This window comes from Salmo salar, chromosome 24, assembly GCF_965601325.2.
Source record: "Salmo salar chromosome 24, fSalSal1, whole genome shotgun sequence".
NCBI classification, from domain to species: Eukaryota; Metazoa; Chordata; class Actinopteri; order Salmoniformes; family Salmonidae; genus Salmo; species Salmo salar.
In genome coordinates this window covers 8,200,479-8,227,895 of record NC_138314.1, presented here as the reverse complement: position 1 = coordinate 8,227,895, position 27,417 = coordinate 8,200,479, and the positions used below count along the sequence as shown (strand labels likewise).

The 27,417-nt window shown below is 43.1% G+C and overlaps 3 protein-coding genes across 4 annotated transcripts; 2 read left to right on the top strand and 1 right to left on the bottom strand.

Annotated features, from left to right (window-relative positions):
* Positions 1–1,526: 1,526 nt before the first annotated feature.
* Positions 1,527–14,984, bottom strand: LOC106585180 (uncharacterized). Its single transcript, XM_014171102.3, has 7 exons — positions 14,782–14,984; positions 9,830–10,873; positions 9,230–9,397; positions 8,105–8,255; positions 7,417–7,608; positions 3,867–4,041; positions 1,527–3,731 (listed from the first exon to the last, which is right to left on the bottom strand). Exons 2-7 carry the CDS (start codon positions 10,867–10,869, stop codon positions 2,860–2,862), a joined length of 2,598 nt encoding a protein of 865 aa, XP_014026577.1. The 5' UTR covers positions 10,870–10,873; positions 14,782–14,984; the 3' UTR covers positions 1,527–2,859.
* A 3,290-nt stretch (positions 14,985–18,274) lies between these two features.
* LOC106584961 (isotocin-neurophysin IT 2) lies at positions 18,275–19,839 on the top strand. Its single transcript, XM_014170645.3, has 4 exons — positions 18,275–18,388; positions 18,614–18,738; positions 18,993–19,197; positions 19,336–19,839. Exons 2-4 carry the CDS (start codon positions 18,619–18,621, stop codon positions 19,479–19,481), a joined length of 471 nt encoding a protein of 156 aa, XP_014026120.1. The 5' UTR covers positions 18,275–18,388; positions 18,614–18,618; the 3' UTR covers positions 19,482–19,839.
* Positions 19,840–24,101: 4,262 nt separating this feature from the next.
* LOC123730433 (fatty acid binding protein 1-B.1-like) lies at positions 24,102–26,896 on the top strand. 2 transcript variants are annotated; one of them, XM_045707134.2, is made up of 4 exons: positions 24,102–24,258; positions 25,437–25,603; positions 25,991–26,083; positions 26,800–26,896. In XM_045707134.2, the coding sequence occupies exons 1-4, from the start codon at positions 24,192–24,194 to the stop codon at positions 26,848–26,850; spliced, it is 378 nt and encodes a 125-aa protein (XP_045563090.1). In that variant the 5' UTR covers positions 24,102–24,191; the 3' UTR covers positions 26,851–26,896. The 2 variants fall into 2 exon arrangements, with proteins under 2 accessions (XP_045563090.1, XP_045563089.1); XM_045707133.1 differs by having other exon boundaries at positions 24,103–24,258; positions 25,437–25,609.
* The last annotated feature ends 521 nt before the right edge of the window (positions 26,897–27,417 follow it).

Below are 27,417 nucleotides of genomic sequence, written 5' to 3'. Positions count from 1 at the left end.
TCGGGACCGGGAGTTGTTAGCTGTAGTCAAAGCTCTGAAAGTGTGGAGACACTGGCTTGAGGGGGCTAAGCACCCTTTCCTCATCTGGACTGACCACCGTAATCTCGAGTACATCAGGGCAGCTAGGAGACTGAATCCGCGTCAGGCCAGGTGGGCCATGTTCTTTACCCGATTTCGTTTCACGATCTCCTATCGGCCAGGCTCCCTAAACACGAAGGCCGACGCGCTGTCCCGCCTATATGACACCGAGGAGCGGGCCATCGATCCAACTCCCATCCTCCCAGCGTCATGCTTGGTAGCACCGGTGGTGTGGGAGGTGGACGCGGAGATCGAGCGGACGTTACGGTTGGAACCTGCACCATCTCAGTGTCCAGCAGGTGCTCAGTACGTGCCGCTTGGTGTTCGTGATCGATTGATTCGATGGGCCCATAATCTTCCCTCTTCGGGTCACCCTGGGATCGAGAGGACAGTGCGGAGTCTTAGGGGAAAGTACTGGTGGCCCACATTGGCTAAGGACGTGAGGTTTTATGTCTCCTCCTGCTCGGTGTGCGCTCAGAGCAAGGCTCCTCGACACCTGCCTAGAGGGAAATTACAGCCCCTCCCCGTTCCACAGCGGCCGTGGTCGCACTTGTCTGTGGACTTTCTCACCGACCTTCCCACATCTCAGGGGAACACCACGATCCTGGTTGGTGTGGATCGGTTTTCGAAGTCCTGCTGTCTCATCCCATTGCCGGGTCTCCCTACGGCTCTACAGACTGCGGAGGCCCTGTTTACCCATGTCTTCCGGCACTACGGGGTGCCCGAGGACATCATTTCTGATTGGGGTCCCCACTTCACGTCCAGAGTTTGGAGGGCGTTCATGGAACGGTTGGGGGTCTCGGTCAGCCTGACCTCGGGTTTCTACCCCGAGAGTAATGGGCAGGTGGAGAGAGTGAACCAAGATGTGGGTAGGTTTCTGCGGTCATATTGCGGAGGACCGTCCCAGGGGCAGAGGTAGCCCAAAACTCCCTCCGTCACTCATCTACTAACATATCACCGTTCCAGTGCGTGTTGGGCTACCAGCCGGTCCTGGCTCCATGGCACCAGAGCCAGACCGAGGCTCCTGTGGTGGAGGAGTGGGTACAGCGCTTGAAGGACACGTGGAGAGCCATCCAGGAATCATTAACGAAAGCGAGTGGACGGCAGAAGAAGAGCGCTGACCAGCACCGCAGTGAGGCCCCTGTGTTTGCACCAGGGGACCGGGTCTGGCTCTCGGCCCAAAACCTGCCCCTCAGCCAGCCCTGCCGGAAGCTGGGGCCGCAGTATGTAGGGCCGTTTAAAGTCCTGAGGAGGATAAACGAGGTGTGTTACCGGTTACAACTTCCTTTTTACTACCGTATTAACCCCTCATTTCATGTGTCTCGCCTCAGGCCGGTGGTGGCTGGTCCCCTGCAGGAAGGTGAGGTGCCGGAGGTCCCTCCACCCCCTCTGGACATTTTGCCCTGTGTCTGCTGAATGACCAAAATGTAAATGTAAAAAACAAACACTTCAAATCAAATCAAATTTTATTGGTCACATACAAATGGTTAGCAGATGTTATTGCGGGTATAGCTAAATGCTTGTGTTTCTGGCTCCAACAGTGCAGTAATATCTAACAAGTAATATCTAACAATTTCACAACAATACACACAATACACACAATCTCGCAGAGCATGCTGGGTATTATTCTCATGAGCTCCGCCCCCAAACAAGTAAAAATCTGAACGAATCAAGGCTGGTCGAATTCTGAACGAATCATAGACATTTAGAATATGTTTCACAAGTTTGAACAGCACAGTACAGTACGGCACAGTTCAGTACAGTAGAGCATGATTGGTTCAGTACCGGACCTAATCTGAACCAATCATAGATGTCTATGTTTGAGCCAAATTAAGGTTGGTCCGGACCAGATCAAATCTGAACCAAGCATAGACGTCTATAATCTCCCCCCAAAAATTCTTAATTCTTACAGCACTTTTATTAATTTCAAAATCTCTCATTAGATGAGATTACTTTTGTTCGCTCATTATCTCACACAACAAACAACATAATTTACAGACCTATTAAAGCTTCCAGTAGAAGAGCATTTGAAACTAGCATTAAAAAATAGAAATAATTGTTATCACATTGTAATCCCATGCTAACTAATTATAGATTGACAAGTACTAGTTAAAAAGTAACAATTTAGAAAAAATATATTTTCAAAACAATTGAATTTTATTTACAGCACAATTTCACCCTGATTTCAAATAAGCTTTTCTTTAAGACACGTCTTTTCACATGCACATGTATTGTCCGTTCTACCAGCCTGAAATACATAACACTTCACAGCTTATTCGAGTGGCGTAGCGCAGTTTTGCGGGAGCCCCCGGGAAGGTCAGAGGAAGAGAAAAATGTGCAGTTTTATAGTTAATCGCATTCTATTTTACACATGTTGCCAATTGGCCTGTGAGAAAATGTTGCTATTTTCGAGCTTGATTCTTGAAAGATGTAAAATGCAACTAACTGGATTCAACTCCGTCAGACACCATAAAAGGCATTTCATTTTTACAATTATTGTCCAACAAGTGTTTAAAGGCCTTCATTGTTTAATTCTAACATTTGATTAATCAAATATGTCATACAAATTCCAAACTTATTTTTGTTTGGTTTTATAGCAATATTAAATGCTACAGGGTTAGTTTCGTTAGCAATTTGGCATGTTTTTCTAGATTTAAAACACTTATAAAGCAGTGGCTGGTTCGAGTTACTACTCAATTCTCTCCCCACTCTTTTACAACAGCTCTCAACCCTCTTCTCTTCAGCACAGTAGCCTATTCACTACTCTTACTCCTCTTGTCACTACTCTGTAGAAGAGGAACTCTTACTATCTTTATAACTCCTTACACGTCTGTATTCTTCCCTGCTAAGATAACGTCTAAATTGCTTTCTCTGTTCTCCCTCTACCCTGCTCCCAGCTCTCACCAAATCCTCCTCTTCCTCCTCATCAGTCCCTATGGTTTTTGTTAAGACACCAGGGTCTGAGTGGTAGTCTTTTTCACATGGTTCAGGTGTGTCCATCATCTCCTCGCCTGGATCAGAATGGTACACCTGGTCACCTATCTCTAGCTGGTCTGGGTCAGACTGATACGACTGGCTACCTACCTCGGAATCTGAGTGGTACGTATGTTCACCTGTATTACCTGACTGTGGGTAACACAGCTTGCCACCTATGTGGTGTTCACCTGCCTCTGACTCCGTTTCATACATCTGGTCACCTAATTCCAGGTTAGGTTGGTACAGCTGGTCACCTAGCTCTGAGTCAGAGTCATACACCTGTCTACCTGTCACACACTGGTACAACTGCTTATCTGCATCACCTGGCTCTGAAACAGGCGGATAAACCTCGCCACCTGCCCCAGGCGGGTACACCTGTCCACTAGTCTCCATGTCCTGTCTATACATCTGTTTAGTTGTCTCAGACCTATACACCTGTCCCCCAGTGTGGTGTTGGTAGACATCAGGGCTGTACTGGCTCCTCCTGTACAGGCTCTCCTCCTCATCCTCGTCCTGACAGGAGCTCCCCGGGACGCTCTCCCCGTCCGACTGGGAGAGGTGCAGGCAGGGCCGCGGCCGCCTGGGCTTCTGGGAGAGGTCAAAGGGCTCTTCCTGGCTGTAACGGGTCAGGAGGCCCAGAGGGGCCGACAGGCAGAAGCGCCCCTGCCGCCTGGACACTGAGGGACAGAGACTCATGTTACAAACTGACTGGCTGATTCTGATTTGACTTCAGGGTAGGAATGTTGTAGGAAGTCTCAATGCAGGAAGGGAGGAACCATATCATGAATTCCTCCATAGCCTTTAGTAATTACCTCTTGCATCCAGGCCCCTATCCATGATCCCATGTTTGACTTTCATGTGGCGGGTGAGATTTCCCTTCAGAGTGAACTTGCTGGAGCAGTAGAGGCACTTAAAGGGCCTACTGTCAGAGTGCAGGTGCATATGGCCCATCAGGTTATGCATTCTGTTGAACTCTTTCCCACACAGCTGAAAACAAGGAAAAACAAAAGAAAGCAGTCAAATGTGTGCTCACGGACGAACCAATAAGTATTAAAGAACAAACCGAATATGGAACAGATTTATTTTCGGCCTAAAAAGACTTCGTCAGGGTCCTAGGAAAGAATTGTACGTGCTTGAAAGCAGCAGACAGATACGTTGATAAACCAAAACCAAGATGTGCTGTAATTTTTCCTCAAATAAATAATTAAATAGCAACTATTGAAATAGTTTGTGTACACATTCCTTGATTACAATTTGTGAATTCCATTATTCCCCGAACCACATCCGTGGCAATTCATGGTGTAGTAAACACCATTCAAGGGCAAAACTGCACGCCATGTAGTCTACAACTGTGCCCATTGATCAAACTTTCGTTTTTATCAAACGACTAATGTGTTAGATGACTAATCCTCTCTGCCCTCAGAGCTGTAACCGGAGCTGGACGTACTCATGAATGAATGTGCGCTCACACACACACACACACACACACACACACACACACACACACACACACACACACACACACACACACACACACACACACACACACACACACACACACACACACACACACACACACACACACACACACACACACACTCACAGAGAGGAAGCTGAAGCGAGACAGGGCCAGAGGAGTAGGGCTGGGAAGGGCAACTCCTGCGCTGTCCTTCCTCTGCATTCTTTTTTATTAGGGTGGTCCTTTCCTTCAGGAGGAGAGAGGGACTGTAAACTGTCCAAGAGGACCGTGAGAAAACAGGAAGCGTTCCCTCCAGCAACAGAGAAAGCGAGATGAAATCTATTTGTGTGGCCCATTCTCCCGGGAGGCTGGGGGCCATTGTTAGAGAGGCAGTTTGTGCAGCGATATCCTTCCTATGGACGAGGATGGACCTCACTGCCAAATCCCCTCTCTATCTGCTATTTGCTCATCGTCTCAACCCTCCTACTGGAGAACAAGGTCACAGAGTGTGGAGTTGCTTCAGAGTGTCAGTTGGCTTCATTACTTTAAACGTGGTCCCACTTAACACAACAGAGACTTTATATTATAGTAATAACCCTACTATACCCTAACCCTCATTAGGGTATTATAACATTTTTTAAAGGAACTCAGTCCGGCTTTAAACCTACTCTTGCAACTTCGAAATTGGGTAGTGCATCATCAGTTCCTCTTGTTATGTCAATCATTGCATACCATAGAGAGCTATTTATAACTTGTCAGAAATGTCCAGATCAACTAGCCCATGTCAGCTAACGCTTTTTTATTTAGGTTTTTTAGCCCATAGATTTTGTAGTAATTTTTTTGTCAAATATCACATGAATACACATTACAGCCCTGAGGCCAAGTTAATAAACAGATCACTGAGCATTTTGAATCCCACCGTACCTTCTCCGCTGTGCAATCCGGTTTCCGAGCCGGTCACGGGTGCACCTCAGCCATGCTCAAGGTACTAAATGATATCATAACTGCCATCAATAAAAGACAGTACTGTGCAGCCGTCTTCATCGATCTGGCCAAGGCTTTCGACTCTGTCAATCACCGTATTCTTATTGTCACACTCAATAGCCTTGGTTTTTCTAATGACTGCCTCGCCTGGTTCACCAACTACTTTGCAGACAGAGTTCAGTGTGTCAAATCGGAGGGCATGTCTTCCGGACCTCTGGCAGTCTCTATGGGGATGCCACAGGGTTCAATTCTCGGGTCGACTCTTTTCTCTGTATATATCAATGAGGTCGCTCTTGCTGCGGGTGATTCCCTGATCCACCTCTACGCAGACGACACCATTCTGTATACTTCTGGCCCTTCCTTGGACACTGTGTTAACTAACCTCCAAACAAGCTTCAATGCCATACAACACTCCTTCCGTGGCCTCCAACAGCTCTTAAACGCTAGTAAAACCAAATGCATGCTTTTCAACCATTCGCTGCCCGCACCTGCCCTGCCCGTCTAGCATCACCACCCTGGACGGTTCCGACCTAGAATATGTGGACAACTATAAATACCTAGGTGTCTGGTTAGACTGTAAACTCTCCTTCCAGACTCATATTAAACATCTCCAATCCAAAATCAGATCTAGAATTGGCTTTCTATTTCGCAACAAAGCCTCCTTCACTCACGCCGCCAAACTTACCCTCGTAAAACTGACCATCCTACCGATCCTCGACTTTGGCGATGTCATCTACAAAATAGCTTCCATTACTCTACTCAGCAAACTGGATGCAGTCTATCACAGTGCCATCTGTTTTGTTACCAAATCACCTTATACCACCCACCACTGCGACCTGTATGCTCTAGTCGGATGGCCCTCGCTACATATTCGTCGCCACACCCACTGGCTCCAGGTCATCTATAAGTCTATGCTAGGTAAAGCTCCGCCTTATCTCAGTTCAATGGTCACGATAACAACACCCACCCGTAGCACACGTTCCAGCAAGTATATCGCACTGATCATCCCCAAAGCCAACACCACATTTGGCCGCCTTTCCTTCCAGTTCTCTGCTGCCAGTGACTGGAATGAATTGCAAAAATCGCTGAATTTGGAGACTTTTATTTCCCTCACCAACTTTAAACATCAGCTACCTGTGCTGCTAACCGATCGCTGCAGCTGTACATAGTCCATCTGTAAATTGCCCTCCCAATCTACCTACCTCATCCCCATACTGTTTTTATTTTATTTACTTTTCTGCTCTTTTGCACACCAGTATTTCTACTTGCACATCATCATATGCTCATTTATCACTCCAGTGTTAATCTGCTAAATTGTAATTATTCGCTCCTATGGCCTATTTATTGCCTACCTCCTCATGCCTTTTGCACACACTGTATATAGACTTTCTTTTTTTTCTACTGTGTCATTGACTTGTTTATTGTTTATTCCATGTGTAACTCTGTGTTGTTGTCTGTGTCACACTGCTTTGCTTTATCTTATCTAAAAAAATTAGACATGGCAAAATGTATAGAATTGCAAGAAAATTAGCTTTAAAACGGCTAAATGTTCTTTACACCCCATGACAAAGTGTGTAGTTTTGCATTAAATTAGTTTTATACCTGCTAAATTCTCTCCACCAACAAGAGTGGTGTGAACAGTTTGGGGGGGGGGGTGTTCCCTAATCGTGGAAGGGGGGCCACACGTGAAAAACTTTGGGAACCCCTGCCAAAACACATGTTCAACCATCTGTGTTCAAGTAACCAAGCAGGTTAATTTGGTCAGAGATGTAAAAAGACATGCACGGCAGATAGCCAATTGTGGTACTACTGACATGCATCTACAAGATGGTATTATCTTCAGATACCCTGGCTTTAAAAGGAGTTGTTACATGTGGCAATTAAAATGTCATAAGAACATTCCCCATCAGAACACTCACCTTGCATTTGTAGGGTTTGATGTCAGAGTGGACGATCATGTGGGCCTTGAGGGTCTGTTTCTGGACAAAGCTCTTGAAGCAGAGGTGGCACTGGTAGGCCCGGATGTTAGTATGGATCAGGATGTGACGCTTCATGTTGGCCAGAAGGGTGAACTCACGACCACAGATACGACACTTGTGCTCCTTCACCCCCTGATATATAGAGAGAGAGAAATAACCATCATCGTGGAACCTTTTCTTACGTCTTGACAAGCAAGTCCGTCAGGGACAACCAAGACATCGCAGCAAGATGTTAGCATGACACCAAGAGAGTGGATGCCTTGTATCATTAAAACAATGCCTGAACATGCAGCTACTGTTACTGTAACAAGCACTCACATCTCTCTCTTAAGCCTCATTTGTCTGTTTTTGAGGATAGCTGCTCTTTGTCCTGGCTTCACCATGTGGTACTAAAATACTGTTTGAAGCAGAAACAATGATGTGCAATGATGCCCAGTGGAGTAAAAGTCATCATACTGTCATGAATATCCTATAGCAAATGAAAAACAATAACAACCAAAACCATTTCAAGTCGCCAAATGGAAAGGCTCCTGATGTAGACAAAGTGTCCTGTCACCAATCAGCTGATACTGTCAACAGGCATAGTCTACCTTAACACCCACGGTATGAAGACCCCACCCAGCCTTACTTTATGTGTGAGTGTGTGCTGTTTGAGGTGATGGGACTGTATGAACTCCATGCCACACTCGCTGCAGATGTATGGCCGGATGTCTTTGTGCTTCATCATGTGGTTCTGCAGCTGACTGGGGTACTGGAAGCTCTTCTGGCACTCACTACACCTATACAGAAAACAGACATTCACTACACCTATACAGAAAACAGACATTCACTACACCTATACAGAAAACAGACATTCACTACACCTATACAGAAAACAAACACTCACTACACCTGGTCAGAAAACAGACATTCACTACAACTGGTCAGAAAACAGACATTCAATACACCTGGTCAGAAAACAGACATTCACTACACCTGGTCAGAAAACAGACATTCACTACAACTGGTCAGAAAACAGACATTCACTACACCTGGTCAGAAAACAGACATTCACTACACCTGGTCAGAAAACAGACATTCACTACACCTGGTCAGAAAACAGACATTCACTACACCTGGTCAGAAAACAAATATTCACTAAGTCTAAACAGACACTAAAGTGGCCTGGATTTATCCAAAAAAGCTAAATCCTTCCACTACCTTGGGAGTCAACAGAAAGTTGCATGCATTAAATAACATGTTTAAATTCAAGTTCAAACTGAATGTGAAAGAGATATTCAGCCACTTGATGAAAATGGAGGTCCAGTCATAACTGTACTTCTTATTTATTAAAAGCTTACCCATTTCGGCATTGAAGCCTTCATCAGAGCGTTTGCTTATACCAGAGACTGTATAACTTTATAATCATACTGTATTAGATGTATACAGTAGTAGACGTGTAGCCTTAGTTTTATAAGGACTTTTATTTTAGTGTTAGGTGTGGTAAGTCTTTTGAGTCTTTTGGGACTTTTACTTTGAAAGCGACATTATACCCAGAGGCACCTGCGCCTGCACGTGTCGGCAGAAATAGATGTCCCTGGCTGCTTGGTTGTCTTGGTCTGGAGACAACAAGTAATAATTTCCTGTTATAATCCGCATTACATTTTTTGCTGCCGAACCCACAACCAGAAATATGGGTAACAGACGTATGAGTTAATGTGTTTTTTTACACTTTCTGGTTTAAAACCCAGCTGGTGTTTCTGGGTATACGTACCTGTAGAGGGTGGGTCCTCTGTGGGCCGTCAGGTGTCTCTTGAGCTGGGCCAGAGTGGGGAAGTCTAGACCACACTCTACACATACGTTCTCCTGGCCCTTCTCATGCTTCAGCTCATGGGCCCGCAGCTCACTAGGATAGGCAAAGCCCCTCCCACACACCCCACAACTGGAGAGCAAAGATGAATAGCATGTTACTGTCCCAATTGATTGTTTGTCTAGCAGAAAGTAGACACTAACTAATCAAGAGTAATGAATAGTCATATTTATAACTATTCCTGAACTTTAGTTTATCTTCTTAAAGGAAAATTCCACCCAAAAGCTATATTTTGGTATTTGTTTCATTTGTCAATTGTTGATACAGTCCCAACACATTTTGCATGTCTGCGATCACATTTTCATAAATACTGCCGGCATGATGCATTTTGCAACATAAGGGTGGAGTTTTCCTGTAAGTTTGAGTCAAAGACTGAAGGCATGTAATGTAAGGTCCTTGTTAATGAAATATTTTTTTAAGTTATCAACTCGACTAACAAAACAGTATCTCCTGGATGTGTGAAACGGAACAGACAGTCTAGACAAAGCTCATCCCAGTACTGACCTGTATGGCTTCACATCACTATGCTGCATCATGTGTCTCTTCAGGTGGCTGGTCTGGGTGAAGGCTTTGTGGCACACCTGGCACTTGTGTGGCCTTGTGCCCTGGTGGGTAAGAAGGTGGGTGTGCAGGTGGCTTAGCTGCTTGAACAGCTTCCCACACAGGTGGCAGCCGTGAGGCTTGATCCCGCTGTGGCCCAGGATGTGTGTGACCAGGTTATACTTGGAGGTGTATGACTTCTCACACATACGGCACTTCCAACGCTTCTGGTCTCTCCCTACATCTACGAAGTAGCTGTCGTCAATGTGGATGTTGAGTCCTAGCTTCTCAGCGCTGGTCATCCCACCTCGGGGGCCTCCGTCTAGGCCACACCGACTAGGTCTGAGGGCCTCTCTGGGGTAGAAGGCTCCAGGAGGGAGGTGCATGACAGGCCCAGGCATGAAAAAGGGGAAGGGGAGGAGGCTGGGGTGGAGAGGGGGAAAGAATGGGGGAGGAGGGTGGTGCAGGAGGAGAGGAGAGGGAGGCCACAGAGGTGAGGGGCTGATTGGTTCCTGTTTCACCTGCACTGCGAGGCCCATAGGTGGATCATACCTGGACCGAGCCCTGCTGTGCAGCTGGAGCCGGGTCAGGTCGATCATACCTGGGATGGGCATGGGAGAGGGAGAGAGACGCGGATGAGAAGGGAGGGAGAACGGCAGGTGGGAGAGATCAACAGTCCTGGTGTTGCCTCGACGCTCCACCTCCTCCATGTCTCCAGGAGTGGGGGATTCGGAACCCTCCATTTTGAGTGGAGTTCTTTTGCGTTTTTGGGAGCCTTCCCTCTGGGTGTAATGAAAACCCTCAGAGCCCATAGGGCGATGGTGAGTCAGAGGGCTGAATGTGGTGCTGTAGGCCTCTCTGGTCGGGGAGAGGGAGCGTTTGGGGGGGTTCAGGCAGAGTGGAGATTGGCTCAGGTAAAGACTGGGATGAGAGACAGGTCTCAGGTCTTCCCTAAGAGGACTCCTCCTGTCTGGTCTGAAACCTTGGATGTCTGTGTCCATCATTTACCTGCATGGGGAAATACAGAGAGGAAACCAGTTACTTATTTAAACTATTACAATATATTTATCATAAGAATGCTTCTTCGAGACCTGAAGAATAGGAAACAGCACTTAATTAAGAGTTATAGTGACACACCATCTGCACAGGTAGTAGTGACAACACAAATTACTGTCCTCTGTTATACCTCTTTAATCTGTCACTTCTTTCATCCATCCTTTTTTATTTAACCAGGCAAGTCAGTTAAGAACAACTTATAATTTACAATGACAGCCTAGGAACAGTGGGTTAACTTCCTTGTTCAGGGGCAGAACGATAGATTTGTACATTGGCAGCTCTGCGATTTGATCTAGCAACCTTCCAGTTACTGACCCAACACTCTAACCACTAGGCTACCTGCTGCCCCTCTGGAATTGGGAACTAACTTTTACCTCTCCCTCCTGCACACTTTACACTTCTCCTTCTCTATCTGCTCTGTTCATATTTTTGCACGGATGGGGGGAAGTTTACTTCTCCTTTTGTCCTCCGCTAGTGCTCTATATATGATATCTTACTGTGCTTTAGAGATCCACATGTTCCAAACAAATGGACAATTTGTAGGTCTGCATACCCTGTATTCTCTCTGAAGAACCAATCAACAACATACACTAAAGAGTAGCCTGTGTATGATCAGACTAATGTTGGAGTTTTTGTGGTTATGAACTGAAGACGGACAAATGAGATTAGCTGTGATAGAGTGAATCAGACAATGTGACGGGGAACTGTTCAACTTCTGCAGATCAGCTAAAAGAGGATGAGACAATACTGTTAATAATAAGGCTATTTATGTAATTACAGTGTGAGGGATGTTTCTGTGAACTGTTATCATTTTACAGCAGTGGGGGCTGCTGAGAGGAGGACGGCTCGTAATAATGGATGGAACAGAGCGAATGGAATGGCATCAAACACATGATACAGTGGTGGAAAAAGTACCCAATTGTCATACTTGAGTAAAAGTAAAGTCACCCAGTAAAATACAACATGAGTAAAAGTATTTGGATTTAAATTTACTTAAGTATCAAAAGTAAATGTAATTGCTAAAATATACTTAAGTATCAAAAGAAAAAGTAAAAGTATAAATAATTTTTTATTCCTTATAATAAGAAAACCAGATGGCACCATTTTCATGTTTTTATTTACGGATAGCCAGAGGCACGCTCCAACACTCAGACATAGTTTACAAACGAAGCACGTGTTTGGTGAGTCCGCCAGATCAAGCCAGTAGGGATAACCAAGGATGTTATCTGGATACAGTGAGGGAAAAAAGTATTTGATCCGCTGCTGATTTTGTACGTTTGCCCACTGACAAAGAAATTATCAGTCAATAATTTTAATGGTAGGTTTATTTGAACAGTGAGAGACAGAATAACAACAACAAAAAATCCAGAAAAACACATGTCAAAAATGTTATAAAATGATTTGCATTTTAATGAGGGAAATAAGTATTTGTACTTGGTGGGAAAACCCTTGTTGGCAATCACAGAGGTCAGACGTTTCTTGTAGTTGGCCACCAGGTTTGCACATATCTCAGGAGGGATTTTGTCCCACTCCTCTTTGCAGATCTTCTCCAAGTCATTAAGGTTTCGAGGCTGACGTTTGGCAACTCGAACCTTCAGCTCCCTCCACAGATTTTCTATGGGATTAAGGTCTGGAGACTGGCTAGGCCACTCCAGGACCTTAATGTGCTTCTTCTTGAGCCACTCCTTTGTTGCCTTGGCCGTGTGTTTTGGGTCATTGTCATGGAACACCCATCCACGACCCATTTTCAATGCCCTGGCTTAGGGAAGGAGGTTCTCACCCAAGATTTGACAGTACATGGCCCCGTCCATCGTCCCTTTGATGCGGTGAAGTTGTCCTGTCCCCTTAGCAGAAAAACACCCCCAAAGCATAATGTTTCCACCTCCATGTTTGACGGTGGGTATGGTGTTCTTGGGGTCATAGGCAGCATTCCTCCTCCTCCAAACACAGCGAGTTAAATGGAGCTCTTTGGCATCAACTTTGGTCTCATCTGACCACAACACTTTCACCCAGTTCGCCTCTGAATCATTCAGATGTTCATTGGCAAACTTCAGACGGGCATGTATATGTGCTTTCTTGAGCAGGGGGACCTTGCGGGCTCTGCAGGATTTCAGTCCTTCATGGCATAGTGTGTTACCAATTGTTTTCTTGGTGACTGTGGTTCCAGCTGCCTTGAGATCATTGACAAGATCCTCCCGTGTAGTTCTGGGCTGATTCCTCACCGTTCTCATGATCATTGCAACTCCACGAGGTGAGATCTTGCATGGAGCCCTAGGCCGAGGGAGAGTGACAGTTCTTTTGTGTTTCTTCCATTTGCGAATAATCGCGCCAACTGTTGTCACATTCTCACCAAGCTGCTTGGCGATGGTCTTGTAGCCCATTCCAGCCTTGTGTAGGTCTACAATCTTGTCCCTGACATCCTTGGAGAGCTCTTTGGTCTTGGCCATGGTGGAGAGTTTGGAATCTGATTGTAACAGTCGTCGTACATAGTGGACCAAGGCGCAGCGGGTCGAGTGCTCATAGTGACTTTTATTGAACACAAAATTAAATAAAACGATCGAACGAACATGATTTCAGGCTACACACACAGCTATGCAAACAACAACTTCCCACAAAGGGACAGGTGAAAACAGGCTACCTAAGTATGACTCTCAATCAGCAACAACGATGTACAGCTGTTCCTGATTGAGAGCCATACCAGGCCAACAAAGAAATACACAACATAGACAGAACATAGAAATACGAAATAAAGAACATAACCCAAAACCCCCGGAATACTCTAACCAAACACCCCTCTACATAAACACATATACTAACAAATCCCGAACCACATAAAACAAATACCCCCCTGCCACGTCCTGACCAAACTACAATAACGAATAACCCCTCTACAATAACGAATAACCCCTTTACTCCCTTTAAGAGTGTGCTCCTAATCTCAGCTCGTTACCTGTATAAAAGACACCTGGGAGCCAGAAATCTTTCTGATTGAGAGGGGGTCAAATACTTATTTCCCTCATTAAAATGCAAATCAATTTATATCATTTTTAACATGTGTTTTTCTGGATTTTTTTGTTGTTATTCTGTCTCCTACCATTAAAATTATAGACTGATCATTTCTTTGTCAGTGGGCAAACGTACAAAATCAGCAGGGGATCAAATACTTTTTTCCCTCACTGTAAGTGTAGAATTAGATCATATTCCTGTCCTACTAAGCATTCAAAATATACTTTTGGTTGTCAGGGAAAATGTATGGAGTAAAAAGTACATTATTTTCTTTAGGAATGTAGTAAGTAAAAGTAAAAGTAATCAAAAATATAAATAGTAAAGTAAAATACAGATACCCCAAAAAACGACTTAAGTAGTACTTAAAGTATTTTTACTTAAGTACTTTACACCACTAATTTGATACTATTTCACCTATTCCGCTCCAGCCTTTACCACGAGCCAGTCCTCCCCAATTAAGGTTTCACCAACCGCCTGTGTTCTACAGAGCAAAACCAGTGAGATCTTCCAATGTTGATAGGGATAGGGAATGGGATGGTGATGGTCATCATAAAGGATAAAGATTAGATCACAAATCAATTCTTGTTCATAGAAAGACACAACAAATAGTCTATTCTAAGCTTCAATTTGTTATTGCGTTCAAGGTGTGAAAAGAATATCATGATGTGAAGTATACAATATTACAATACTATACACAGAACATGGTACAATATGGAAAGACCCCTCTGTCGCTCTCCGTCTGTCTGCCATGCTAATTTGCATCCCCAGTGAATATAACACAATTCACACATTAAAATAAAAGCCCCTCCTCATCCCCCTAACCTACCCTACCCTGTTGGATCTGAGGGACTCACCAGCTCAGTGTAGCTCTGCCTGTCTGTCCTCTCCTCTGTACTGTTGCAGTAGTGCAGTAGCTGTGTATTAGGCTGAGGTACCAGCTCCTGTACCTATCTCTCTGGCCACTCTGCTCCACTCTCGCCCTGCTGCTGTCCTGACAATGAGCTACCCGTCCACGGACAGCATTTGAAGTGACTTAAGAAAGTGAACAGGAACAATCACTTTGTTCTCATTTTTCAGATGAGTACCTTCGGAGAGAAGGAAGGAAGGGAGGGGAGAGGAAGTCAACAAGCCTAGTGCCTTCCTGCAGAAAAATAAGGAAACCCTAGATAGACATCTTCATTTCTCTACAAAATAAGGATTTACACAGCTTTGGGGGTGACTGGATGAGGCTTGATTTTAACAATTCAATAGTAGTACAACGTTGTATAAATATTGTGCATTCATTAAAAGGCGTGCAAGTCTAGGAGAGGAGTTTTAGACTGTCAACACCAACAGTTCTGGGAGTCACTTTCACATTTCTGCTTTTCCCATCCTGCAGGGTGGAACATAATACCACTGTACGTAGCTATGAATCTAAAACGAAATGTTAGTCTAAAATAAATGTGAGAATGTCTAGATGCTTTTTATAGTGAATATCACGTTTGTAACGGCAATGCCTGGCTTGATGAGACAGTGGATTGCGCAATCAGATGGAACAGAGTAAATAATGGCTTCAGGAAATGTGGAAAAAATGAACGCTGGAAAGACAATTTATGCTTATATGATTTAATTGAATTAGGAATCATATTTAGATTTGTGAAGCTGATGAATGCTCTTGGTTAGGTTATCATTTCTATTTAGAACGTTTCAGTGCCATGATGACATGACTTCAGGATTTCAAGTTGTATAGACACAAAACTAAATCAAAGTGAAGCTCTGTCTGTTTTGAGATATTTTATATTAGGGTATCAATGTAATGACTGGGAATATTAGAGTATTTCAAGGTATTCCTTTGTTCACCTGCTTTACCCACTTGGGTGATGGGGAGGTGTTCTGCAGCATAAACAGAAGGGTTGAGTTTAATCATATTAGGACAGTGTAACATGTAGTGAGTCAATACAGCCACATGGCATTGGAGAACCTCACTGAACCATGGGAGAAGAGCTCAGTTGTTGAGCAATATGTCTGACTGGTAGTCTACCAGGTATTATACAACGGGTAGGTCTAATCCTGAACCCTGATTGGTTAAAAGCGCATTCCAGCCAGTGTCTATTCCATAAGTTACCAGCGGCTAAATCTATGACGTTAAAATTCCTATTTACTCTGTTCCATCTGATTGCGCAATCCACTGTCTCATCAAGCCAGGCATTGCAGATACAAACTTGATATCCACTATAAAAAGCAACTAGACATTCTCACATTTATTTTAGACTAACTTTTAGTTTTAGATTTGTATGAACCTTGCTGTCTGTCTTTCCGACATTTGCAACATTGTTTCAATATTCAAAATCGATCTCCAGCTGACCCATAGTAATGAACGTGTCGGGGTCGGGAGTCGGGACGAGACAGACAGGCAGGCAGCGTTTCTCAGCCAGTCGAAATCATGAATCAGCTGGCATCATTTTTATGGATATATACAAAGAAATGTCATTGAAAAAAGGTCAAACGAAACGAAGTGCAGCTAGTTTGCAGTCTTTCCAGCTTCAGTTTGAAGTTATTGTGTTTCAATATTGAATTGTGATCTCCAAATCAAATCAAAGTTTATTTGTCACGTGCGCCGAATACAACTGGTGTAGTAGACCTTACAGTGAAATGCTTACTTACAGGCTCTAACCAATAGTGCAAAAAAAGGTATTAGGTGAACAATAGGTAGGTAAAGAAATAAAACAACAGTAAAAAGACAGGCTATATACAGTAGAGAGGCTATAAAAGTAGCGAGGCTACATACAGACACCGGTTAGTCAGGCTGATTGAGGTAGTATGTACATGTAGATATGGTTAAAGTGACTATGCATATATGATGAACAGAGAGTAGCAGTAGCGTAAAAGAGGGGTTGGCGGGTGGGGGGTTGGAGGGGGCACACAATGCAAATAATCCGGGTAGCCATTTCATTACCTGTTCAAGAGTCTTATGTCTTGGGGGTAAAAACTGTTGAGAAGCCTTTTTTGTCCTAGACGTCCCATATAATGTGAATGTGTCCAAAGGAGACAGACAGCAAATTGAGCTGGTTGTCATAGCAACATGCACAACTTTGTTTCAGCTGACTGGCTAAATCGATACTTTGTAACAACACCGTGCCAATATATCCTCCAAACACCAGCTTCTCTGCATTATCACTTAAAATGAGCCTCTTCAAATCAACTTTAAAAGTGAGGAAGGATGCGTATAAAAAATATTTGAACTGGGCCATCATCAGTCTCTCAGTCAGGCCTATACACAAGCATATAGACAGGTTTCTGGCAGCAACACCCAGCCTTTTCTTGTCTTACCTCACAGTGACTCATCATACAAGAGGAGTGTTTGCTGTCTCTGAAAGGTTGAAAACTATGATGTCATCTTATGACACGTGTATGTACCAATCGTCTGACGTAAACTAAATTCGCATAAATCTTGACCCTGCCTTTCTCCATCAATAACCGGATTACTAATCCGGAAGGCACTAATTGAGCTCATCTCATTGGAAGAGTGAAAAGCCTTTAATTGGAAGCTGATTAGCATTGTCTGTGTTAATGGGCTCATTTAATCAATTAACCTAAGACCTAGACAATGTGTACTAAATCCTTTTAGGTATTAGCAAGTTTATTAAAGGTGACATATCAGTTATATCAGGAGTGTGTGTGTGTGTGTGTGTGCGTGCATGTGTGCGTGTGCGCGTGTGTGTGTGTATACATTTGACCATGATTGTGTAATCATATTTATGTAATTATGGACTACGCTAGCTGCATATTGTTGCTTTTTAATTAGCAAACCAAACAAAGCTGAATTTGATTTGAAGATGATGTGATGCTTCTTGTAGACCTTAGCCAATAAGATCATGAAGTGCATTGATAAGAGAACCCCTAGTCTCAGTAAGGGGTACAAATATGTCCAGATAGATCTTATCCAACCACTTTATGATACTGCTTCCCAGTCCTTGATCTGGAACACATATAGGATGTGGTCTGCCAGTCTGTCAGATAACAATGAAAAACACTGCTCACTGAAAAACATTGCTCACTGCTCTCCTCGTCTTTATAATAATAGGCCAAAGGTCTAGGTTGAACACTCCTCCCCATCTCCATCTACATACTAAACACCTCTGCTCTGTCTCATTCTTAACCCCTCTCCTCTCTCACATGCATGGTCACGGACACAGGCCCTCCACTAATGACTGTCTCTATGGCTTAGACCACTCCAGGCCATTGTATGGCTGTACCACTGGCCAGGCCTCTGCCCAGCCCAGCACTATCAGGGGGAAGGGGGAGTAAGACAGGCTCATTAATACACACCTTAAGTGGTTGTCAGGGGTCCGTGTCACTCCCGGAGAGGGTGTATAAGAGGTCTGGGTGCCACTGAAGATACAGAACTTCAACATTCACCTGGGAGTCACTCCGGAACGAACAAACTCATTCGCCTTGTGCTGTACACCGGGAGATCAGCAAGTGAGCTTGTCTCTGTGGATGTGTGTATAGGTGTTGTGTGTCGGTCTGTCTCTGGTTGTATGCCTTGTTAAGTTGGTTTGGATTTCAGTGTTTCAGATTTGTATGATATTTCCAGTTGACAGTGTAATGGGAATGTTAGACGGAATATTCAGACTCCTCTCTGTCCATGTCTGTAGCCCTCTTATCCCTTTCGCTCTTTGTATTCCTCATCTATCATTCTCTCAGTAGAGATGACTGGAGCCGCCGTGTCCGTGTGTCTACTGTACGTCCTGTCTGTCTGTTCAGCCTGCTACATCTCCAACTGTCCCATCGGGGGCAAGAGGTCCATAATGGACGCTCCACAGCGCAAGGTGAGCTGCAACTGAATCCGTCTATATCTAAACTATTTAAATATAATGTGTAGATAACAGGTATGATTTGTCTTAGAGGGGCATCAAGACGAGTAGGAGCAAAGTGAGGCTCTGTAAAAGGACTGAATTCAGAGAATTGACAATGAACCGTTGTCTTCCTCCTGTAAAAGGGAGCAAGAATGTCGATAAGAATCTATTTTTTTTGGAATGATGGAACAACCTCATACTCGACTGTCCCTTCTCTCCCCTTGCAGTGTATGTCTTGTGGGCCAGGGGAGCAGGGCCGCTGCTTTGGCCCCAGTATATGCTGTGGGGAGGATGTGGGCTGCTGGATGGGCTCTCGGGAGACGGCACACTGCATGGAGGAGAACTACCTGCCCACCCCCTGCCAGGCGGGAGGGAGACCCTGTGGATCTGATACAGCACGCTGCGCCGCACCGGGAGTCTGCTGTGACTCAGGTGAGGGCACATCAATCCAATATTTCTGTGATGATCATTGTGGTTATATACCACTGAAAGGGTTCTAATATTGTGGTGGATACAATTATGTGCTTTCTGACTTGTGTGTCCTCCTTCATCCTTTATTTTGTATCTCAGAGGGCTGCAGTGTGGACCAATCTTGTCTCACTGAGGAGGAAGGCGACAATCAAATCAGCCAATCAGAGGGCAGCGACTCCGCAGACGTCATCCTCAGGCTCCTGCACTTGGCTGACCACACGCCTCCTCATAGAGTCCACCAATGAGCTGCAAGTGACGCCAGGGTTCCATGGGGGTCACTTGAGAGATTGGTTGATAGGATTTGTAGTTCAAAGTTACCTAGATGTAGTTCATAGTTCACCCACCTATTTCACCCACCCATTTACTGACCTCCTTCTTCAGTATATAGGCAACCTCACTGGATGGGACCTAGCTAAGAATTTAACTCTGTGTTTGACATTTAATGTATATCAAAACACTGGAGTTAAATTCTTAGCTAGGACCCTGAGCACTCCCCTGTAGATTGCCTTTATATTGCATGCTTAAATATTGTAGCTATATACTGTATGAACAGAAATAGCTGTAATAATTCTTACACGTCCAAATGTGTATGTTAATAAAGCTTGTGCGAGTATGCGTGGTGTATGTATGTTTCTCTCTCAGCTGACTCAAACAATTACTATTTGTCCAGTGCACAACAACATCCAACATCTGAAACATGAAATGAGTGCTGTGCGTCGTATAGTTTTCTGTAACACTAGGCTTAGTGTTTTGGCCTGTGCTTTTTAAAGCAGTGTGCCTGTTCTAATAGTTCTAATTCAGTGGACTTTACTCTCCCTTACTGGCTTTCATTGTTTTGGTCTCAAATCGCACAAACCTTTGAGCGAATCTCCAGTAGGTCATTTCGAGTTTTTAATGTCCAATGATGATCCAACCATAAACATAAAATGTAAATGCTGATTTTGATTTGATATCCAAAATAGGTTGTAACCATAGGCATCGGTTGCGTTCGTAAATTGCCTCCAGTGTCTCAGGGTGCGCTCTGGGTCGTTTGTAAAGTCAGAGCGTTGTCAGATTGTCTGTCCATAAATTCAGAGCGTTTCGCTCTCGGGGGGGGGGGGGGGGGGGGCGTTTAGAGTGCACAGTGGACGCTCTGGCAAAGAAGTAGGGTTGATATGAGCATTCTGACCTCATAACAGCAGTCAAGCACCCAAGCTAACTGGCTAAAGTTGGCTAGCTTGCTAGCTACTTCCAAACACAAATGAGAAAACACCACTCTTACCATTTTACTCACCCTAGCAGAGCTGTTTAGGCTGTTTTCATGTTATGCATAGCATTAGTGACTGCAAATGTGCTGCTGGCAACAATTTATTGACATTTTTTTCAGACGTTTACCGGCATCGGTCATGTTCAGCGAGTGTTGAGCATTCGCAAATTAATTCTGCACTCTGGCACAGTCAGACGAGAGTGCCCTGAAATCGGAGTAGATAGCCAGAGCAAATTTACGAATGCACCCATCATGCTACATAGTAACCTTAAACATGTTACACAGTAACCATAGACATCATGTTACATAGTAACCATAGACATCATGTTACATAGTAACCATAGACATCATGTTACATAGTAACCATAGACATCATGTTACATAGTTACCATAGACATCATGCTACATAGTAACCATAGACATCATGCTACATAGTTACCATAGACATCATGTTACATAGTAACCATAGACATCATGTTACATAGTAACCATAGACATCATGTTACATAGTAACCATAGACATCATGTTACATAGTTACCATAGACATCATGTTACATAGTTACCATAGACATCATGTTACATAGTTAGTAATTATGTAATTCTATAGCGAGGTATAGAGTATAACATCTAATCAGGGAATATATTCAAATGTTCCACAACATTTTTTGAAAAAGCAGCATAATTTAGATGCAGTGATATACTGATATGCTTTAATGTTTGTGAATCAGCTTTAAATATTATTTGTTTGTTTATTTGAGGTTTTCTTTACATTCTGCACTACATCCTGCAACTGGTTTAAAGTGTCCTTAAGTCTGGTCCACCAGCTGAATCTCTCTCTGTCTACAATGGAGTAGCAGTAAACCTTGGATAGTGACCTTTAGTTTTAGATAAAACCTTTTTATGATTACTACTACCTTTTATCATTACTACATTGGTGTAGATATTTAATATTTATGTAATCTTGATGTAACTTGGTCCGAATCATAGAAATAGAATTTATATAACATATGTTTACAAATTTACATTTAAGTAATTTAGCAAATGCTCTTATCTAGAGCGTGTCAAGACATTCATGTAACGTATACCAGCCAAAAAGCCAAAGGGACGTGACACATACACGCCAAAATACATCATAAATAGACCTATAGACTTCAGAATTAATATATTCTGTCTACTCATGGCTTAATGTTAATTATTCCATGCAGTAGTCAATTCTCTCTGAATAACCTCAAGAAGGTTCAACCATGTCCATTCTGCTTTGTGTTTTTCATAGAGAGGCAGTTTCCATGTTCTCATGACTACAGGAACTCTTATTGGTTCAGTCTCAGCACACAGATCAAAATGAGATACTGCAGATCAGAGAACACACAGAGACATCTACCCTATTTAATTGATAATGCCCGAGAAGCCGGTGTTTGGAGGTTATATTGGCACGGGGGTTGTTAGGCCCGAGACGAAGTCGAGGGAGGGCAAACCGTGCCAATATATCCTCCAAACACCGACTTCAAGGGCAGTATCAATTTTATACAATGGGTTACCAACATATTCATATAATGACTGACAAATTCTCATGAAAAACGTTATTTTTATGAATTAATTCATACTATTTCATCCTTCCACAAGATATAGTCCCGACACAAATCTAGGGTTGCTACCCAAGCTGGCTGGTCATTCATGCTATTGGTTCGGTTTCCAGAGACGGTATCGGTTCGGTTCCCAGTCTTTCATGTCTTTTTGTTCTGTATCTATGGATGTGACCCAGTCGTTCGTTCGTTCTAAATGTTCCATTGCCATACTGGCTGGCAACGTTCTTATCCCATGCTTTGCTAGCTAGCCAACTACGCTGTTTAACGTACATTCACGTCAAACAGTGCAACCAGAATAACAACAGTAGCTGCATTTGCATTTGTTTAAGCAGTTTTCTTGTGACATTTATTTGGATGCATCCATAACAATGAGCTAATGAGGTGCGATTTCGCCTTGTATAGAAAATGTGCTTTCTCGTCAGGACACTGCCAGTCAGAGGAACTAGCCAAGAACACAGCTAAAAGAATCACTTCAAACTGAAGCTGGAAAGACTGCAAACTAGCTGCACTTTGTTTCATTTGACCTTTTTTCAATTGACATTTCTTTGTATATATACATAAAATGAAGCCAGCTCATTCATTATTTCGACTGGATGAAAAAAGCTGACTGCCTGTCTGTCTCGTCCCGACTCCCAACACGTTCATTACTATGGGACAGCTGGAGATCGAATTTGAATATTGAAACAATGTTGCAAATGTCGCAGAGACAGACAGCAAAGTTTATACAAATCTCCGCTGTTGAAAACTAAACTTTAGTCTAAAAGAAATGTAAGATAATGTGTAGATGCTTTTTATAGTGGAGATCAAGTTCACAAATTGCCTGGCTGGGCTGATGAGACAGTAGACTGCGCAATCAGATGAAACAGAGTAAATAAGCATTTTAACATCATAGATTTAGCCATAGACACCGGCTGTAATGTGGTTTTCACCAATCAGCATTCAGGATTACACCCACCCGTTGTATAATTTAAAGAAAGTACATGATGCACACACTGACATAAAGACAGACATAAGCAAGGGCAATACAAATGGTGCACACTGTAAAAAAAGCCAACTTAACCAATTGATTAATCAGTGTTATTCTCTGAGTTTGTTGGACTTCAGAAGGAAAGTAAATGTAGCTAATGGGTGAATGTTTGTTCACTCAACAAACTTTGCTCACAGTGAGCTGAATGTATAGAAACTTGTTGAGTCTAATTACAATTTAATATTTGTTTTTGGAAATCAACACTGTATGCTGGTTCAGCTATATTCCCAGATGTGGAGCAAACTCACAACCCTATTGCAGCTGGTTGCCTGACAATTGTACGTTGAATTGTTTTTTTTTAAGACCTGTGTTTTTGCATGTACATTGATTGGTTGATTAATCTTATGCTACACCAACATAAGTAACATACATTTTTCTAAAGTAATCCAATCTGTTATTAGTTGGACCTTTTGCACCTGTTACTGAAGTGGCTGTTCCAGTTATTATTGAGACTACCTAAATCAAATATAACTCAACATCAAATGAAAAGTTGAGTGAACATTGAAATTCAACTTGAGAATGTATGTTGGTTCAGCTATATGCCAAACATTTTTGCAAACTCACAATCCTATTGCAGTCTGCTGCCTTACAATTGTATATTGATTCAAAGTTTTTTTTATAGTGCAGGGAGACAAAATACACCTCTCAACTCAATCAACTCAAAGTGCAATGTAGCCTGGTTTAATTTCAACACAGGTGTATAGCGAGATAAAGTCAAGTTGAATTTGAAACGTGTTGATTGATCCATACACTTGTATTACAATGATGAGACTGCTTATCATTTTTCTAAGGAGTCGAGGAGGCCTTGTTTATCAAAACAGATCAATGATCACTCACACCGCCAAAGTAGAAGAAGAGAGGATGAGAAGGGAGAGTACAATAAAGTTGACCATTGCTATGTAGATTAGTTGCCCTTGGCTGGGAAGCTGATCCTAGATCTGTGCCTACAGGCAAGTAGGAGGGAAGATATGAGGGGGAGGCGTTCTCAATTGTAGACACCTTTAGTTAGTTAATGATTGCAGGGCTGGATAGATGAGGGTATAAAGACAAGCAGGGAGCTGTGGCTATCTCTACGGTCACTGTCTTATAGTCACCATGTCTTTCTCAGGGAAATACCAGATGGAGACACATGAGAACTTTGAGTCTTTCATGGAGGCTATTGGTAAGTCTTGCTGTTGGGTTTGTACATTTGATTAGACTTGGTGTTAATTTCAGAAGTTGTAGTCCTTTCAGTAATGATGTTCGATGGTGATTGCGAATGCAATGGTTACTTCTGAGTAGCAAACCCAGGTAGCACACTAGTTTCCTTGGATGTTCTGAGAATGGAAGTGAGACGTAGGCTTTAAAAAAAATGTTTTTATAGGTTCCAGGGAGGTTCTGAGAACATCTTACTATGTTCTCCTGGGAGGTGTTAGTTTTAACAACAAATTATAGGTTATTTCCTGTTTTTTATTTTATTAACTTTCACTGAATGTTTAAGACTTAACACCGCTAGTTTAGTTTGGGTTAACTATTTTGAACTTCCAGCACAGATGGGTTTGTTTGAAAATGATTTGCTTAGGCATTAATCATTCATTGTGTCAGTGAGATTCAAACCTATGCTCTTCTGTCCTCTATCCATGGAATTAATCCACTGTGCTTCCAGGATGGAGTTGTCATGCATTAGTTTTGTAACTCATTGAAAGTGGATAAATGTAGTCTGTTCACATACTATTTCAACAGGAACAAGCACTCAGTAAGATCAGGTGTGGCCAACTACTGTGGTGTACACTTGGCTTTTGTTGAAGCTGAGAAAGGAATGTGTGTTTAGTAATTTTGTTTAATGTTCGTTGTTTTTGTATGAGAAGTTCTTAGTGTTTTGAGAACATGACTTTGAGAACCTACAGAACATTATGTTGAAGTACTGAAATTCCCACACGAGTATATTTAAAGTCAGCTGAACAACTTGAGAACATTCCCAATGTAAAATGACTAATGTTCCTAGTACTTCACGTTAAATTAAATGTTTGAACTTTCAGGAAATATTCTGATCCCATGAAATGCCAAGAAAATAACATTTTGTCAAATTCCTTAATGGGAATGTTCCAAAGCCAAGCGACTGTCCTGCACCATTGCCAGAATTTGGTATGCAAAATAACCACGCCCTAAAACGTATGATCCTCAGAATGTTGTGTTAGCTGGGAATGCATTCAATGTTTGCATTCAGTTCATTGTTGCCATATTATAGTGCATCAGAACTTTACTTCAGTAGTAATAATTCAGTTTTCATGTCCCACTTCATTAACTTTTGTAGTACTAAAAAGCACAGTATATGACTCACTCGTTGCTGCAAACATGTAGGTCTCCCTGATGAGCTTATCCAGGAGGGCAAAGACATCAAGAGCATCTCTGAGATTGAGGAGACTGGAGACCACTTCAAGGTGACTGTCACCACGGGAACAAAGATCCTCACCAACTCCTTCACCATTGGCCAGGAGACGGAGCTCGAGTCGCCGACCGGGGAGAAGGTCAATGTGGGTGGCGCATGTCACAACCCAACCATGAGTTTCATACATGTAGCCTGGATTTATCCATCTCCCTACATATACAGCCAGTATCTAACTAAACGTTCAGCTGATGTGGGGTCACTATGGTTAGTTAGTTCAGGTCCCAGTGATGTTGTGGGAGGACTGACTTTCTTTGGCAGAATCTCCTCTGCTCTCCGGGCACTAGGCTCACAGTTGCACTATTATAGCAGTTTACGTCTCAAAAGCAACTCACACACCTGATGCACACTGTCACACTTTTTTTTCTTCATATATGGCCATCCAACTTGGGCCTGTTAAATTGGTGCTAGTTGACTGTAGTTGGTGACCACTGCTTTCAGAGCTAACCATTGACCTCTCCTGTTTCAGTCTGTGGTGACGAGGGAAGGTAACAAGCTGATGGCCTTCTTGAATGGGATCGAATATGTCACAGAACTTACAGACGCAAACACCCTCGTCAACGTGAGTCCGGGGCATATGGCTGGGGGTTCACGAAGCGACACTATTTCAGGGTTAATTTATACCATTAACAAAATGGGTAGTCTTTGACAGTGCCGTGAATGCAATTCAACAGTTTGCTGCCACCAATGTCCTAATTACATGCTGACCCCACCGCTCGCGTCGCAAAATAAATCTACCGTTTATTCAATCATGGCAACCACACTGCTCGCGCGCCTCAGCAAGCGTCTGCGTGGCCAGGTGCTAAAATGGAAGTTAGATCTATTTGTGATGCTCAACATGCTGCAAGTCTGGCCTCTCCCATCTCATTGGTTCTTAGGTGCATATACCCATGTGGGTGATTGGAAGATGAACTTTGAGGGGCACACTCTGGTCAGTTGTAATGTTGTCAACCTCCATATAAGGAAGGAGGCGAGATGAAGAGAAACAAACTCCGTTTTCTGTGAATTGTCAGGGTAGAGGACCTTGTGCATTTCATGTAAAATAACAACCCAATGTTTATATACCAGGACAAATTGGCTAGCTAAATTGCCATAAATGTTGAATTATTTCTGCCCCAAATTAATATAAATGTTTCTGAGCTTGTTTTGATATTTCAACCTGCATGTCCTGATCGCTTCTAGTGTGGGTGAACAAAATCAATGTGCGTCCGGTTTGGTAAGCATAGTGTACTGGCATGGATTTATTGAATAATGATTACAGATGCTTTCTCTTTTCAGACCTTGACTCTGCCTGGCATCTCATACAAGAAGACCAGCAAACGAATGTGAAGATCTATTGCAGTCTTTGGATTAATAAAATGTGAAGGGCATGGAATGGTCTGGTCTCAGCATTTCATATCAATGGGTAGAACTTCAGGGGAAAATTGAGGTTTGTAATGAGGCAAGGTTTGAGTTGGCTGAATGTGAAGACCTCAGTGGGATTCATTAGAATAGCTTAGTTCGGTAAACAGTACACAATGTCCAAAGTGGGTTTTCTACATTTGCTGCAAATCAGTCACATTAAAATGTGAACCCAGCAGTGTAGAAAATAAGGCTTTGGTAGTGTGTTGAGGGCTAAAGATAAATATTTATTATATTCAGAACACTATATAAAGAAACCTAAAGGTCACGTTCTGCAGGCTTCACAGAGCAATACAAAAACAAGATCCCACCACACCAGCTGGAAAAAACCCTACTTAAATATGATCTCCAATTAGAGACAACAAGGACCAGCTGCCTCTAATTGGAGATCATCCCAAACAAAACTTGAACATAGAAAAACACGCCCTGACCTACTCTACCATAGAAAATAACATCTTACTATGGTCAGGACTAGACAGTAGTTCCGTCTAGTCT

What these genes read in the sequence shown, in the direction of transcription:
- LOC106585180 (XM_014171102.3), bottom strand. Translation starts at nt 10,869, where the DNA reads ATGATGGACACAGACATCCAAGGTTTCAGACCAGACAGGAGGAGTCCT. An exon ending in AGAGGACCCACCCTCTACAG is followed by an intron (nt 8,256 to 9,229) that starts GTACGTATACCC and finishes TTTTCTGTATAG; the next exon opens with GTGTAGTGAGTGCCAGAAGA. An exon ending in AGCACACACTCACACATAAA is followed by an intron (nt 7,609 to 8,104) that starts GTAAGGCTGGGT and finishes TCTATATATCAG; the next exon opens with GGGGTGAAGGAGCACAAGTG.
- LOC106584961 (XM_014170645.3), top strand. Translation starts at nt 18,619, where the DNA reads ATGACTGGAGCCGCCGTGTCCGTGTGTCTACTGTACGTCCTGTCTGTC. An exon ending in TGGACGCTCCACAGCGCAAG is followed by an intron (nt 18,739 to 18,992) that starts GTGAGCTGCAAC and finishes CTCCCCTTGCAG; the next exon opens with TGTATGTCTTGTGGGCCAGG. An exon ending in GGGAGTCTGCTGTGACTCAG is followed by an intron (nt 19,198 to 19,335) that starts GTGAGGGCACAT and finishes TTTGTATCTCAG; the next exon opens with AGGGCTGCAGTGTGGACCAA.
- LOC123730433 (XM_045707133.1), top strand. Translation starts at nt 24,192, where the DNA reads ATGTCTTTCTCAGGGAAATACCAGATGGAGACACATGAGAACTTTGAG. An exon ending in GTCTTTCATGGAGGCTATTG is followed by an intron (nt 24,259 to 25,436) that starts GTAAGTCTTGCT and finishes GCAAACATGTAG; the next exon opens with GTCTCCCTGATGAGCTTATC. An exon ending in ACGCAAACACCCTCGTCAAC is followed by an intron (nt 26,084 to 26,799) that starts GTGAGTCCGGGG and finishes TTCTCTTTTCAG; the next exon opens with ACCTTGACTCTGCCTGGCAT.